The sequence below is a fragment of the Lepidochelys kempii genome, chromosome 3, assembly GCF_965140285.1.
Source record: "Lepidochelys kempii isolate rLepKem1 chromosome 3, rLepKem1.hap1, whole genome shotgun sequence".
In the NCBI taxonomy this organism is placed as follows: Eukaryota; Metazoa; Chordata; order Testudines; family Cheloniidae; genus Lepidochelys; species Lepidochelys kempii.
In genome coordinates, this window is record NC_136382.1 from 23,228,030 (window position 1) to 23,244,944 (window position 16,915).

The 16,915-nt window shown below is 47.1% G+C and overlaps 1 protein-coding gene across 6 annotated transcripts in view; it reads left to right on the forward strand.

Annotated features, from left to right (window-relative positions):
- The first annotated feature begins 4,229 nt into the window (after nucleotides 1-4,229).
- Nucleotides 4,230-16,915, forward strand: part of WDR35 (WD repeat domain 35) — a 79,593-nt gene continuing 66,907 nt past the window's right edge. For 5 of the 6 annotated variants that reach the window (XM_073335942.2, XM_073335947.2, XM_073335944.2 and 2 more), the window contains exons 1-2: nucleotides 4,230-4,379; nucleotides 5,347-5,464. In XM_073335942.2, the coding sequence (XP_073192043.1) occupies nucleotides 4,356-4,379; nucleotides 5,347-5,464 (142 nt within the window). In that variant the 5' untranslated portion in view covers nucleotides 4,230-4,355. Of the gene's footprint in view, nucleotides 4,380-4,487; nucleotides 4,939-5,346; nucleotides 5,465-16,915 lie in introns of those variants that run through there. The other variant, XM_073335946.2, reaches the window with a different exon arrangement.

Sequence of the window (16,915 nt, forward strand, 5' to 3'; positions counted from 1 at the left end):
AAGAACCCCAGGTTCAATTCCTTGTTCTATCTCAAGCTTCCTGTGTGTCATTAGGCATGTCGCCTACTGTCTAACTTTGTTCCCTGTGTACAATGGGTGTAATACTTGCTTACCTCACATGGGTGGTTTTAGTGTATTTAATCTTAAGTGAAAGGTGCTCAGATACTATGGTATATAGGGACCATAATAAGTATCTAAGCTAGATATGTGAATCACAGAGAGAGTCTTCTGATTTGCTTTTCATTTGTATGTAATGGTCCATAGAGAGCAGCTGAGAATAGAATTGCCTAACATGGCAGATTCCTTCAGGGGCAGTCAGAGACTAGACCTCCCCACTGTTGTTGGGAGCCACCATGCTGTCCTGCCAATGAATATTCTCTCCCTTTCTCTGGTTGGTGGTATACAGTAATAGAGACAGCAGCATTAGAGGGAAACCTGACCTAGCCTACACTTGGAAGTAGCTCAGATTAAGGAGTTGGTATTTAGCAAGTGGTGTATATACTACACCTGAGGGAATTCTGCACACTACTTTAAAATTCTGAAATGTTGTCAATAAATAAATGTGGAGGCTGCAGTAGGGTAGTGGGCAGCATAGACAGAGGTGTGAGATCAGCCTACAACCCCCAGGACATGGACATGGCAGTGAGGCTGCACCCTACCCTGACATAGTGCAAGGGCCAAGTCTGCCCAAGAAATTGCCTGGGGCCCTGCCCCTCTGTGCCAAGCACTCTAAATGTAGGCAGACAGGCTCAGCCCAGCAGGATCCAAGTGTGGAGGGGCTTAGTGTGGGGAGATCTACATGTGGGATGATAGGGTTCTGTGTGGAGCAATATGGGTGCAGGCGGCTTGATGTGGTGGGATCTGGATGAACGGGCTTGTTGGGGCATTCTGGGTGCTGGCTTGGTGTGGCTCAGTGGGGTGGAGGGGCTGGGTGCTTGGGGCTTGTTGGAATGGTGTAGGTACAGGTAGGGTGGGGTTTGTTGCGGTGAGGATTCAGGTACAGGGGTGGGGCCCAGATGCAGGGAGGTGGGGCTTAGAGTGGAATCTGGGTGTAGGGGGCTCTGGATGCAGACGGTGAGGCTTGTTGAGGTATGGGTTTGGATGTAGGGGGCTTGGTGGGGAGGGTTCTGGGTGCAGGGAGTGAGCTTTGACAGGACTATCTGGGTATGGTGCAGGTCCAGATGCAAGGGGGTTGGGCAGACAGGAGCAGCTCCCGGTACAGTGCCCCCTGCCCCCAGACACACAGAGCTGAGGAGCGATGGAGGCAGGAAGTGGAGAGGTGTGGAGCTTCCTGCAGCTGGAGAGGTTTCTCGGGGTAGATCTGACAAAGCCCTGGCTGCTCCTTGCTGGGGAAGAGGAAGTCCCATCCTCCCCAGGCTAGCCAGGACTAGCAGCTGAGCCTGTCAAAGGGTGGAAGCCACGGGCTGGGGCAGCCCTACCCCACTGCTTCTGCCCAGTGATTTCTCTCTGTGCTCCTGGGGCCTGAAATGATGCACCCACACTGCTCGGGAGCAGCGCATGACTGCTCTTGCGGCTTACCTTTACTTCCCCATCAGAAAGTCATTTTTCTGCAGGGGACATGAATTCTGCACACATACAGCGGCACAGAATTCCCCTGGGCGTAATATACATTACAATTGAGAAAAAAAGTGTAGATTGACATCTGGGGGGGTTGCACTGATAAGTCAATCAGGATTTACCACTACTTGTAACTGAGTTAAACCCAACTCAAGCTCAACTGGTGTGTTATTTTTGTCTACAATTAAGGGTCAGTACAGTGAGTGCTAGCCAATGATTGCTGAAACAGGACTGTTTGGCAATGGGGGGAATTTGCAAACACATCTAAGTGACTTGACAGTCTACATTCCATTTTCAAAAGTGATTTAAGTCCCGTCTGTGTTAAAAGTTGAACCTTTTATTAAAAATACAGACTAGTATAGTTAAAGCAGTACCACATACCCCCTCCTCTCCCCCCAGTGTGAATGCAGTTATCTATGTAATAAGTTTCCAGGACTGTCATGCTGTGAAGCAAGCTACAAGAACAGCCGAGAGCTCTTTTTGTTCAAAATATCACCAGGCTCAATTATCACTGAGTTTTTCAGTCTGTTGCTATCTGATTTTTAAGTTCTCAGCCATTCTGACTTTATGAATTACTCTAGTGGTACGTCATATGGGTGTAAGGCATGTATTTTTGCCATGTCAAGAATCCAAGAGCATTGTGATATCAAAGATAACTCAGCCATAACTCTTGCTCTGCAACTAATTTCTGTGCTACAATTTCATTGGTTTTATAAGGGAGACTGCTCAGATGGTGGATAATTTGGACCAACTATCACTTGCACAAATCTCCCACCACAACCACTCTAGACACACAACACAACCAGCCACCCACCCAGTATACACAATAATCCTGAACACACAGCTGCTCACCACACCGGGACACACACACACAAATCAACACACTGCTGCCAGCACACACAGACAAAAATCAGCACAACCACATGACCCACACACACAATGACCACAAACATCACCCTGAAGCCTCCAATGCACATTGAGTCAGTGCGAAGGGAAAGAAAACACTACATGCACCGCTGAGACCTATTTTTGTTTAGAATACCTCCAGGCTCGATCATCACTGAGATTTGTGGTCTGTTGTTGTGCAAGTTTTAAATTCCCAGTTGTTTTTAGTTTTTTTATACAGGACTTCTAACAAATTATAAATACTAGTTTATCTTATTCCTACACACGGAATTAAACACTGTTGAAAATCCCACAAGGCACCTATTTGCATCTTCAGATGCTTAAATACACAGGTGCCAGATTCCTCCAGTTCCCAGGTGGGCTCAACCCCCCACTTCTGCACCCCACCCCGCCTCTTTCCTCCCCATCCAGTTCTGCATCCTCCCCTGAGTGTGCCGTCCCTGCTCCTCCCCCTTCTCCCCACAGCACTCCTGCAGGCCATAAAACAGCTGATCACGATGGGTGGGAGGCACTGATCAGTAGGACTGCCGAGGAGCTGGCTGCTGGTTGGTGCTAAGCACCCATTAATTTTTTTCTGTGGGTGCTTCAGCACCTATGCTTAAATACCTTTAAAAATCTTGTCCTGTAGGTTGGATTCGTAAAGATATCTAGAAACCTGGCCCTAACTCTCAGGTGGGTGCAAAAATGTTAACCTACGCCTATACAACACCAGCACCCATGGGAAATATAGGGTGTGGTCAGGGGAGGTTGGTGAGGAGGCTTGAACCAGAGAATCCCACCATCTTCAACTGGTGAGAGGACACAGCATGACTCAGGGGGGCTATGCTTCATTAGAGCCTCAAAAACGGGTCCTCCCAATCAATATTGTCTCAGGTTTACATGCCTGGTTTCTGAGGCAGCTGGTTGTCATACAGGGCTCCCTGGGCACCAACCACTTGAGATCAGGGCCAGGGACAGCCTGGGTGAGGATGAGATGGAAAGTGCAGTTTTAGCAGCATATGGGAGTTGGGGAAAAGTTTCAATTGCAATAATCTTGCCTCGGATTAACCTCATTGGCTACGATACTGCCACTGCTGTTTTCCTATCGCCCTGATGTGAACAACAGAGGGGTGATCACCTAGAGCCACGTGGGCCTCCCTAAGGTTTGTCTTCGCTGCACATTAAGCACGGGTCTGTGGGGCGCAGGCTTGTGGACGGGTGTATCCAAGGCTGTGCTAGAGGCGCCAGGCTGGATGGTGAACCCAGGTTCCGAGTGGCCAGATCCCGCTCCCGCAGCCGGGCGCACACGCCCACTCCGCACTACACAGGCCTCTGACTCAGATCTGCGGCTTGACCTGCGTCCACACTGCAACACGGCAGGGCTTGGACCCAGTCCAGACGCGGACCCGCCCCCTCAGCGGGGTCCTGCGGACCCCAGCCACACGGATGGGTGTGTGAGCAGCAGGGGCCTGAGCCGGAGCCAGCTCAGCACAGACCTGGGGAGGGAGGCGCCCCCCAAATCCCACCGCCCTCGGGGACCGACAGGAAGGAGCCGCGATCAGGGCTAGCAGCACCCAAGGGAGCGTCCCCCACCGGCTGCTCTGGGCGGCCCCGGCCACAAACCGGGAGCGATGGGGCTGGACGAGCCCCGTCCCCGCTCACCACGCCGGCGGGGAGGGGCGTCAGGCTAGCCGGGGGGTGGGGGGGGGCCAGAACTTGTGAGTCGCGCCACCGCCCCGGAAGTGAACGTGTTTACTTCCGGGGGCGGGCTCCGGCGGTGGTTGCCAGGGAAGCCGGGTTGCTAGGGAGGCAGCGGTAACACGCTCCCCTTTCAGGCACCCCCAGGCCTCCGCTGCCCCCCCCCCCATTTCCCCGCCCCTGGTCTCCGCAGGATGTTCATCTACCTGAGCAAAAAGGTGAGTGTCCCGGCGGCCTGTCTCAGCCGGGGGGCAGAGCACCGAGCCCGCCCTGCGGCCGGGGTCACAGGCCTAGTGGGAGCCGCCTCCGCGGAGACGCCGGGCCCTCTCCGCTACGCGCGGGCAGGGGCCTCTCCCCAGCGGCGCCGCCCCCTCCTCCCAAAAGCCGCAAGGGCCCGGGAGAGCTGGGATCTGATCCGCTCCAGCGCTGCCCTGGGTCCGGTCTCTTCCCTCCGGGCCCCCAGCTGCAGAGTGCGGCTGAAGCTCCTGACCTGCCCGCCTCCCCGGGGTGCGGAGCCTCTTCCCGGCAGTCCCCCCCTCGGAGCTGAGCCCTGTCGAGCAGCGGTGCCAGGATGCTGGGCAGACTCGGACCGATTTTAAGGCCAGAAGGGCCATGAGACTGGCCTAGTCTGGCTTCCAGGCTGACCTGAGGCAGAGACCCGTAATTTCTGCATCAAGCCTGCAATCTGTTAGAGTTAGTGCATGGCGCTGAGCACTGAAGAGATGTGGAGACTGGAGCCCCTATATTGCCTTCCTTAGGCACCCTAGAGAGATCCCTGTAAGTCCAAGATGAGCAAATCCCCAGTGTCCTTATCCATTTCTCCCCTAGTGTTTCCCTCACAATCAGAGCAGTTGGTGCGAAAGATAAATAAGTGGACCCCTACGTTAGATGTTTTTAAGAAATGTCCTATTTTTATTGATTATTACTGTTAGACTTCCCCTTCTCTATATTTGATTCCCTTGGTTTGTTTATCGTTGTATAATTTTACGTGAATGGCCATTACTGTATTCTATCAACTTTTAATTGTAGTCATGTGCTTACAATTCTGATAAGTTGCTGGAGGAATTTATATTATGATGCACAGTAACCCAAGTGTATTTGCTTAGTGTTTGTGGTTGGGATATTTTCAAAATAAGACATTGTTGTTATTGATCAATTAAATTGAAAAATATTTCTTTCTTAAAGATTGCAATTCCTGGTAACATTCGGCTAAGATGTATATCTTGGAACAAGGACCAAGGTTTCATAGCATGTGGTGGAGAAGATGGATTGTTGAAAGTTTTAAAATTAGAAACACAGACAGGTAAATGAAATTTGGAGCAAAATCCACCAGGTCTCTGAGTACTTAAAGTGGTACTCTTCTTTGAAAGTGACTTTGAATATGATATCGTGGGTAGGGCTGTCAAGCAATTAAAAATTAATTGTGATTAATTCCACTGTTAATAATAGAATACCAATTATTTAAACATTTTTGGATGTTTTCTACATTTTCAAATATATTGATTTCAATTACAACACAGAATACAAAGCCAAGACTATAACAGGGTTAAAAAAAGAACTAGATAAATTCATGGAGGTTAGGTCCATCAATGGCTATTAGCCAGGATGGGTAAGGATGGTGTCCATAACCTGTTTGTTAGAAGCTGGGAATAGGCAACAGGGCATGGATCACTTGATGATTACCTGTTCTGTTAATTCCCTCAGGGGCACCTGGCATTGGCCACTGTCAGAAGACAGGATACTGGGCTAGATGGACCTTTTGTCTGACCCCTTGGGGCCATTCTTATGTTCCTAAAGTATACACAAAAAGAAAAGGAGTACTTGTGGCACCTTAGAGACTAACCAATTTATTTGAGCATAAGCTTTCGTGAGCTACAGCTCACTTCATCGGATGCATACTGTGGAAACTGCAGAAGACATTATATACACAGAGACCATGAAACAATACCTCCTCCCACCCCACTCTCCTGCTGGTAATAGCTTATTTAAAGTGATCACTCTCCTTACAATGACAGGTTTCAGAGGAACAGCCGTGTTAGTCTGTATTCGCAAAAAGAAAAGGAGTACTTGTGGCACCTTAGAGACTAACCAATTTATTTGAGCATGAGCTTTCGTGAGCTACAGCTGAAGTGAGCTGTAGCTCACGAAAGCTCATGCTCAAATAAATTGGTTAGTCTCTAAGGTGCCACAAGTACTCCTTTTCTTTCTCCTTACAATGTGTATGATAATCAAGTTGGGCCATTTCCAGCACAAATCCAAGTTTTCTCACCCTCCGCCCCCCCCCCCACAAACTCACTCTCCTGCTGGTAATAGCCCATCCAAAGTGATCACTCTCCTTACAATGTGTATGAAAATCAAGTTGGGCCATTTCCAGCACAAATCCAGGTTTTCTCACCCCCCGCCCCCCAAAACACACACAAACTCACTCTCCTGCTGGTAATAGTTCATCCAAAGTGACCACTCTTCCTACAATGTGCATGATAATCAAGGTGGGCCATTTCCAGCACAAATCCAAGCTTAACCAGAACGTCTTGGGGGGAGGGGGGTAGGAAAAAACAAGGGGAAATAGGCTACCTTGCATAATGACTTAGCCACTCCCAGTCTCTATTTAAGCCTAAATTAATAGTATCCAATTTGCAAATGAATTCCAATTCAGCAGTTTCTCGCTGGAGTCTGGATTTGAAGTTTTTTTGTTTTAAGATAGCGACCTTCATGTCTGTGATTGCGTGACCAGAGAGATTGAAGTGTTCTCCAACTGGTTTATGAATGTTATAATTCTTGACATCTGATTTGTGTCCATTTATTCTTTTACGTAGAGACTGTCCAGTTTGACCAATGTACATGGCAGAAGGGCATTGCTGGCACATGATGACATATATCACATTGGTGAATGTGCAGGTGAACGAGCCTCTGATAGTGTGGCTGATGTTATTAGGTCCTGTGATGGTGTGTGTGTGTGTGTGTGGGGGGGGGTGACAAAACCTGGATTTGTGCTGGAAATGGCCCATCTTGATTATCATGCACATTGTAGGGAGAGTGGTCACTTTGGATAAGCTATTACCAGCAGGAGAGTGAGTTTGTGTGTGTGTGTGTGTGTTTTGGGGTGGGGGGGGTGAGAAAACCTGGATTTGTGCTGGAAATGGCCCAACTTGATTATCATACACATTGTAAGGAGAGTGATCACTTTAGATAAGCTATTACCAGCAGGAGAGTGGGGTGGGAGGAGGTATTGTTTCATGGTCTCTGTGTATATAATGTCTTCTGCAGTTTCCACAGTATGCATCCGATGAAGTGAGTTGTAGCTCATGAAAGCTTATGCTCAAATAAATTGGTTAGTCTCTAAGGTGCCACAAGTACTCCTTTTCTTTTTGCGAATACAGTAACACGGCTGTTACTCTGAAACCTGTCCTTAAAGTATACAGTGCTCAGTTTGTATTTATTTTTTATTACAAATATTTGCACTGTAAAAAAGAAACAAAAGAAATACCTAATACAATTACTGTAATGCAATCTCTTTATCATGAAAGTTGAACTTACAAATGTAGAATTATGTAAAAAAATAAAAATACCTGCACTCAAAAATAAAACAATATAAAACTTTAGAGCCTACAAGTTCACTTAGTTCTACTTCTTGTTCAGCCGATTGCTCAGACGAACAAGTTTGTTTATATTTGCGGGAGATAATGTTGCTTGCTTCTTGTTTACAATGTCACCTGAAAGCGAGAACAGGCATTCACGTGGCACTGTTGTAGCTAGCGTTGCAAGATATTTACATGCCAGATGCACTAAAGATTCGTATGTCCCTTCATGCTTAAGCCACCATTCCAGAGAACATGCGTCCATGCTGATGATGGATTCTTCTGGATTTGGATAGATAACAATCCAAAGCAGTGCGGAACGACGCATATTCTACCCCTGGGGGAATTCTGCTCCGCAAAATTAAAAATTCTGTGCACAGTATTTTAAAATTCTGCATATTTTATTTGTCAAAATAACAATATAATCACACCAGTTTCAATTATTTTTATTCATTTATTTCAAAATATCTGTCAGCAAGTATGTGTGTAAGAATACAGACAACAAAAAAGATTCAGGAAATGCTTTTTGACAAATAGATTCCTTACTAGGCATATTAATACAGAACTCTGAGTAATAATTCAGTTAAACTACAATAAAGAACTGTATTTCCCGCACCCCTCAGAAGCAGGAGGAGCTGAGGGAGATGGAAGTAAATTGCTGGGAAGGAGCCTAGGTGTGAACTTGGAGGGTTGTTGGGTGGAACTGATTTTTGGGGGGGGGCGGGGAGGGATTGTTAGGGAGCTTCCGCTATGCAGACCCTGGCTGACCCCTAGCCTCTCCCATTCAGTCAGGCACATCTGCCCATGTCCCTGTGTCTCCTTGCACCCGCTTGTGTCCTTGCACCCCCGTCCATATGTCCCCCCACCCCCACTCAGACACCCACTCCCCTCATCCCCATGTGGCCCTGTACCCTTCCTCCTGTCCCCATGTGGCTCTATACCTCCTCCCCCATCCCCATGTGTCTCTGTGCCCCCACCCAGCACATCCCTGTCTCTGTGTCCCTGTATCTTCTCCCCCTGTCTCCACGTGTCTCTATGTCCCCATCCAGCCACTTCCTTGTCCCTATGTAGCTCTGTACCCTTCCCCCATCACTATGTGGCCCTGCACCTCCTTCTCCCTGTGCCTCCACTCCCATTTAGCTGCTGCTCCAGTCTGTCCTCCCCCACTAGCCCTTATGATCCCCTGTCTGACCCCCCCCAGCACCCCACGCTGTCTGTCTCCCAATAGCCTCTGTGTCCTGACCTGGCTTGACAGGTGCTGCAAAGAAGGCAGGCTCTTTCTCTCCCCTGGCTGTCTGGGAGCTGCTGCTGTTCTTGCACCACAGCACAGTCTGGTGGGCAAAAGGTGGAACTGCAGCAACATTTCGGCAAAAGCTTTTTTCTGCGCAAAAATTTTAAAATATGCGTGGGTCATCAATTATGCACGTGCGCAATAGCGCAGAATTCCCCCAGGAGCAGGGCTGGCTCTAAGCACCAGCAAAGCAAGCAGGTGCTTGGGGCGGCACATTTCTAGGGTGGCATTCTGGCACTGGCTATGCCGCCCCTAGAAATGTGCCCCAGCTCGCCTCCGCTCCGCCTTCGCCTCCTCCCCTGAGCACGCTGCTGCGGCTCTGCTTCTCCCCTCTCCCTCCCAGGCTTGCTGTGCGCGAAACAGCTGTTTTGCATTGCAAGCCTGGGAGGGAGGGAGGAGAAGCTGAGCAGCAGCGCGCTTGGGGGAGGCGGCGGTGGTGGAGTGGAGATGAGCTGGGGCGGGGAGCGGTTTCTCTATCCCCCCCGTTGCTTCCTGTGCTCCCCCCGCCCTCACTCACCTCCGCTCTGCCTGCTCCCCTGAACGCGCTCCCTCTTCCTCGCCTGAGAGGGAGGGGGGAGAAGCGGAGCTGCAGCTTGTTCAGGGGAGCAGGCGGAGTGGAGGTGAGCTAGGGCAGAGGGTTGCGAGGGGGGGAGCTGCAGGAAGCAGTGTGGGGGGAATGTGGCACGCCCGGGGGAGGAGGCGGGGCCAGGGATTTGGGGAAGGGTTTGGGAAGGGGTAGAGTTGAGGTGGGAGTGGAGGGGGCACAAAAAAAAAGCAGGGGCAGTCAAAAATTTTTTTGCTTGGGGTGGCAAAAATCTTAGAGCCAGCCCTGCCCAGTAGTAATATTCATTTTCATCATCTGAGTTAGATGCCATCAGCAGAAGGTTGATTTTCTTTTTTGGTGGTTCATGTTCTGTAGTTTCCACATCAGAGTGTTGCTCTTTTAAGACTTCTGAAAGCATGCCTCACACCTCATTCCTCTCAGATTTTTGGAAGGCACTTCAGATTCTTTAACCTTGGGTTGAGTGCTGTAGCTACCTTTAGAAATTTCACATTGGTACCTTCTTTGCGTTTTGTCAAATCTGCAGTGAAAGTGTTCATAGAATCATAGAATATCAGGGTTGGAAGGGACCTCAGGAGGTCATCTAGTCCAACCCCCTGCTCAAAGCAGGACCAATCCCCAACTAAATCATCCCAGCCAGGGCTTTGTCAAGCCTGACCTTAAAAATATCTAAGGAAGGAGATTCCACCACCTCCCTAGGTAACGCATTCCAGTGTTTCACCACCCTCCTAGTGAAACAGTTTTTCCTAATATCCAACCTAAATCTCCCCCACTGCAAATTGAGACCATTATTCCTTGTTCTGTCATCAGCTACCACTGAGAACAGTCTAGATCCATCCTCTTTGGAACCCCCTTTCAGGTAGTTGAAAGCAGCTATCAAATCCCCCCTCATTCTTCTCTTCCGCAGACTAAACAATCCCAGTTCCCTCAGCCTCTCCTCATAAGTCATGTGTTCCAGTCCCCTAATCGTTTTTATTGCCCTCTGCTGGACTCTCTCCAATTTTTCCACATCCTTCTTGTAGTGTGGGGCCCAAAACTGGACACAGTACTCCAGATGAGGCCTCACCAATGTCGAATAGAGGGGACCGATCACGTCCCTCGATCTGCTGGCAATGCCCCTACTTAAACAGCCCAAAATGCCATTGGCCTTCTTGGCAACAAGGGCACACTGCTGGCTCATATCCAGCTTCTCGTTCACTGTAACCCGTAGGTCCTTTTCTGCAGAACTGCTGCTAAGCCATTCGGTCCCTAGTCTGTAGCGGTGCATGGGATTCTTCCGTCCTAAGTGCAGGACTCTGCACTTGTCCTTGTTGAACCTCATCAGATTTCTTTTGGCCCAATCCTCTAATTTGTCTAGGGTCCTCTGTATCCTATCCTTACCCTCCAGCGTATCTACCTCTCCTCCCAGTTTAGTGTCATCTGCAAACTTGCTGAGATTGCAATCCACACCATCCTCCAGATCATTTATGAAGATATTGAACAAAACCGGCCCGAGGACCGACCCTTGGGGCACTCCACTTGATACCGGCTGCCAACTAGACATGGAGCCATTGATCACTACCCGTTGAGCCCGACAATCTAGCCAACTTTCTATCCACCTTATAGTCCATTCATCCAGGCCATACTTCTTTAACTTGCTGACAAGAATACTGTGGGAGACAGTGTCAAATATGGTAGAATGTGGGTAAAACACAGAGCAGGAGACATACAATTCTCCCCCAAGGAGTTCAGTCACAAATTTAATTAACACGTTATTTTTTAAACGAGCATCATCAGCAGGAAGCATGTCTTCTGGAATGGTGGTCGAAGCATGAAGGGATATATGAATGTTTAGCATATCTGGCACATAAATATCTTGCAACGACAGCTACAAAAGTGCTATGCGAATGCCTGTTCTCACTTTCAGGTGAGATTGTAAATAAGAAGTGGGCAACATTAACTCCCATAAATGTAAACAGACTTGTTTGTCTTAGCAATTGGCTGAAAAAAAAGTAGAACTGAGTGGACTTGTTGGCTCTAAATTTTTACATTGTTTTGTTTTTGAGTGCAGTTATGTAACAAAAAAACCCTATATTTGTAAGTTGCAGTTTCATGATAAACAGATTGCACTGCAGTACTTGTATGAGGTGAATTGAGATACTGTTTCCTTTGTGTATCATTTTTATGGTGCAAATATTTGTAATACAAATATAAAGTGAGCACTGTACACTTTATATTTTGTGTTGTAATGGAAATCAATATATTTGAAAATATAGACAATCCATAAATATTTAATACATTTCAAATGGTTTTCTATTATTGTTTAACAGTTCAATTAAAACTAAAAATAATCGTGATTAATTTTTTTGAGTTAATAGTTAACTGCATTTAATTGACAGCCCTAATTGTGGGTTTCCATAAAGACTCTGAAAACACACACACACACACACATCAGATGTATAGAGTAAAAGGATGCCGTTTTTACAGTCATATTAGTTAATGTCATTGTCGCTTAAAATCATACTTTAAAAATGCAATCTAATTTATTTCAATCATATGCCTATCTCAGTGCATTTTTGTCTGATTAGTATCTGTCATCTAGGTCTAAATTCCTTGGAACAGAGACTGTGGGTAGAATTTTCAAAAATGCTTAAACCTCAGATCCACAAAGGTAATTAGGTGCCTAAGGCCCATTTTTAGGCATCACTGTGATCCACCAAACCTCCACTGGGCTACCGCCTAACCTTGTAGGGATAACCTCACTTGGCACCTAAATATCTCTTGTAAAAGTTCGCTAGGCACCTAAGTGCTGGTCTTCACTACGGGGAGATCAACACTTCTGCAGTTGATGCAGCAGAGGTCAATTTAGTGGGTCTAGTGAAGACCTGCTAAATCAACGGCAGAGCTCTCTCTGATGGAGTAAGGGAAGGGAAGTTGACCAGAGAGTGCCTCCCGTTGATGCAGTGCAGAGAAGACACCGGGGTAAGTCGACCTAAGCTACGTCGACTCCAGCTACGTTATTTATGTAGCTGGAGTAGTGTAACTTAGGTAGACTTACCCCAGTAGTGAAGACAAGCCCCAAGTTTCAGCCTCTGAGCATGGGCACTGCACCCTCACTCTTGGTGTCTGCCCCCTATGTCCCACCTAGGCCTGAGTATGATCTACTAACTGGAGGAAGATAGATGGAGGAGTGCCTGTCGGGCCTGACCCAGTAAGTATACTCATAGGTTCCCTCGCTCTGCGAAGCAGCCAGTAGGGAGAAGGAGTCCTTCCCTTATACCTTTAGCCCAGTGGTTACTGTATTTCCCTAAGATATAGGAGATCTCCAGTTCAGTTCACCTCTCTGATTAGAAAAGATTTGAACAAGGATCTCCCACCTCTCAGATGAGTGCCCTAGCCACTGGAATATGGGATATTCTGTTGAATATCTCTCCAGATGAAGTTGTTCCACTTTAATCAAATAATTGAATAATTAAATATTAATTAGGTCAGAGAGGGTGACAGCCACTGTATATAGTCCAGTGGTTAGGGCTAACAGTTGTAAAGAAGGCTCTCCTCTCGCCCCTGCCCCCAGCTGTTTTGTGTGGATTTTAATACCTGCCTAACTCTGTCTTGCAAGAAGTGACTTAGGTACCTAAACTATCTGATTCTAGGAGAGGGTTTCCCAGTCACGAATCACAAGACAGGTGCCTCCTTCAGCTCTGATTGAGGCACCAACATCCAAAAGAGGGATGGGGCTTGGAACTCACCCAGCTCATTGGCATCTCCCATTGACTAACTTCTGTCCTCTGGAGTCTGTGCCTTCTCGTGGCGGGACAGCTTGCATGCTCCAACCATCCCCAGAGTCTGTGTCTGTGGGGGATTTTTGCTCCTAGTAGGTTCAACCATGCCGGATTGGTCTGTGGGGAAGGGGCCAAACAAAACAGACACCCTGGTTCTCCAGGTTGGGGGTTAGGCTAACAACCCTGTCCCATAAAAAACAAAATGTTATGGAAATAGCAATGGATAAATCAACCATTACTGTGTGTGATGGTCTTCAGGAGTCAATGACCCACATGACTGCCAGTGGTGAAAGCTGAAAGAAGCCACTCGCATGAAGGCTGAAGTGCTCAACACCAAGACAAAAACCAAACTTGGTTTTTGGAATGTACGAACAATGTACGAAACAGGGAAGCTAGCTCAGGTCACAGGAGAGATGAGATGCTTCAGCTTACACATCCTGGGTATCTGCGAGAGCAGACGGATGGAATCAGGAAGATTAACAGCCTCGGGAGAAATTTTGCTGTATTCTGGACGGGATGATGAACAACATCCTTTTGAAGAGAGTGGAGCATTCCCTGCCTGAATGGAAGTCCATTAGCAGCAGACTAATGAGAGCCAGACTGAAAGGGAAACACAATAATATCCCCCGATTCAGTGCTACGCTGCAACAAATGACAGTGATGAAGAAGTAAAGGACAAATTCTACCTTACATTGCAGGAGTTAGAGAGAGTACCATGCCATGACCTAACTATCATCATGGGAGACCTGAATGCCAAGGTCAGTAAGGACAACACAAACAATGACAGAGCAATGGGAAGACGTGGGTGTGGCACCATGAATGAAAATGGAGAGAGCTTGTTGATTTCTGCAATATGAATGACCTAGTCATTGGTGGAACCCTATTTCAACATTGTGAAATTCACAAGCTGATATCGTGTTCTCCAAATGGCAGAGATAAGAACCAGATTGACCATATGATGATCAATGGCAAATGAAGACGCTCCCTGACCAACGTGAAAGTGAGAAGAAGTGCAGATGTTGGCAGCGACCACCACCTTGTGATAGCCTCCATCAAGCCAAAACTGACAAGTGTGGGTCTACCAAACAAGGGACATAGATGTGACATTGACAAGTTAAAGTCCCCTGAAATACCGAAAGCCTTCGTTCTGTAGTTAAAGAGCAGGTTTCAGACACTTACAGACCTTGATGAAGAGGAGGGGAATGTAGATGAGGATATCAACAAGAAGTGGGACATAGTAATAGCAATTTATAAACAGAGCAGTGAAGCCTGTCTAGGCTACAGGCAGTTGAGAAGAAAGGATTGGATTACACCCAGCACATGGAATACAATAGAAACCAGACGAGCCCTGAAGAAAAAAGTTTTAGATACAAAATCCCAGAAGTTAAAGGACAAATACCACGAGCAGTATAGCAAGGCACACCGGGAGGTCAAATGCCTTGTGAGAGTGAACAAACGACATTATATGGATAATCTGGCAACACAAGCAGAGGATGCAGCTGCTCGTGGTGAACAAGGAACCAGCTACAAAATGACGTGGCTTATTAGTGGTAAACAGCAGACACCAACAAACACTTTCAGCAGGGACAAACAAGGCCACCTACTAACAACAGAAACGGAACAAGAAATGCACTGGATAGCGTATTTAAAAGAATTGCTGAACAGGGAGCCACCTAAAGAGGAAGCAAACATCCCGGAGGCAGAAGAAGATCTTGATATGAACAGAGACACTCCAGCTAAGGAAGAGATCATTCAAGCCATCAAATCCTTAAAAAATGGGAAAGCTCCTGGCAAGGATAACTTTAATACAGAATTGTTCAATGTGTCATCCCTGAGTTAGCAGCATCTAACCTGGCCCCTCTGTTTACATCAGTCTGGGAAAGGGAAAAAGTGACAGATGTGTGGACCAAATGGGGTTATAGTGAAGATACCAAAGAAAGGAACTCTCAGTGATTGTAATAACTAGCGTGGTATCACACTTTTATCTGTGCCAAGCAAAGTATTGTGTAAAATCATAGTCCAGCATATATCAGAGGCAGTTGATAACGTTCTCGGAAAACAGCAAGCCATTTTTCGGAAAGGCTATGAAACATAATAGAACAGTGCTTAGAATGGCAACGGCAACTCTACATAAACTTCATAGATTTTGAGAAGGCTTTTGATAGCATTCGCAGGACCAGCCTATGGCACATTCTGCGAGCATATGGAGTCCCTCTCCATATAATCAACATTATTAAAAGCTTTTATTTCAACTTTATACGCAGTGTTGATCACAGGGTGCTCAGTTTTGAAGTCAAAACAGGAGTACGTCAGGGGTGTGTCATGTCTGCAATCCTCTTCAGCATTGCCGTTGACTGGGTAATGCAGCGTACAACAGAAGACATGCCAACAGGCATTAAATGGACACCCTTCTCATCCCTTGAAGACCTGGACTTTGCAGATGATGTTGCTCTCCTATCACATATCCAACACCATATACGAGAAAAAACAACTCGACTCAATGCATTCAGCCAGCAAATTGGACTGAAAATCAGCTGCAATAAGACATATATCATGACCTTTAATATTTTCTCACCATCACCATTACGGATAGAGGATTATGTTCCCACCAATGTAGAAACATTCACATACTTGGGCAGCACCATTAGCCAGGATGGTGGAACAAGCCAGGACATCCGAAAGAAAATCAATAAAGCCAGGAACACCTTTAGGAGCTTAAATACAGCCTGGAAATCATCAAAATGCAACACCAAAAACAAACTCAAGATTTATCAGGGCTGCATACTTTCAGCATTACTTTATAGTGCAGAATGCTGGGGAATGAGAAAGTAAGACATGTCCAAACTGTCTTCATTCCATACAGCCTGCCTCAGAAAAATCCTCCATATCTTTTAGCCCAGAACAATGTCAAACCAAGATCTATTGACACAGTGCAGCCAAGAGGATATGAGCACCATCATTGCCAGGAGGCGGTGGAGATGGATCGGCCATGTGCTTCGGATGGAAACTGATTCCATCACCAGAATAGCAATAAGATGGACACCTGAAGGCAAGCGAAAATGAGGCCATCCGAAAACAACATGATAAAGAGCTGTGAAAGCCGAGCTGCAAAACCTGGGGCACAGCTGGGGAACCCCTGAAAGACTTGCCAAAAAACAGACAGGAGTGGATGAGCTTCGTTGCTTCCCTAAACGCCAGAGGCATAATGGGAACATGATGATGATGATGATTGATTGATTGACTAACTTAGGTGCCCCTCCCTCCCCAGTGTGCTGGATTTTGTGGATTGTATTCTAAGGTACCTGTCTCTATCCATTCATTATATAGGGAGTCTAGGCACCTAACTCAGGCTTTGTGGATCCCATTGTTGTTCCAGTGATTTTTCTAGGTCCCTAAAAGTTAGGCATTGGGACACTCAGCCTTGCAATGTCTAAGCCTCTTTGTGGATCCAGGCCCATCTATGCTAGAACTAAGGGTGATGGGGCTGCTACCACACCCCCTGATTTGAGGTAGTTTCCATTATATACAGTATTTACAATTTGGTTCAATGGCTCTCAGCAGC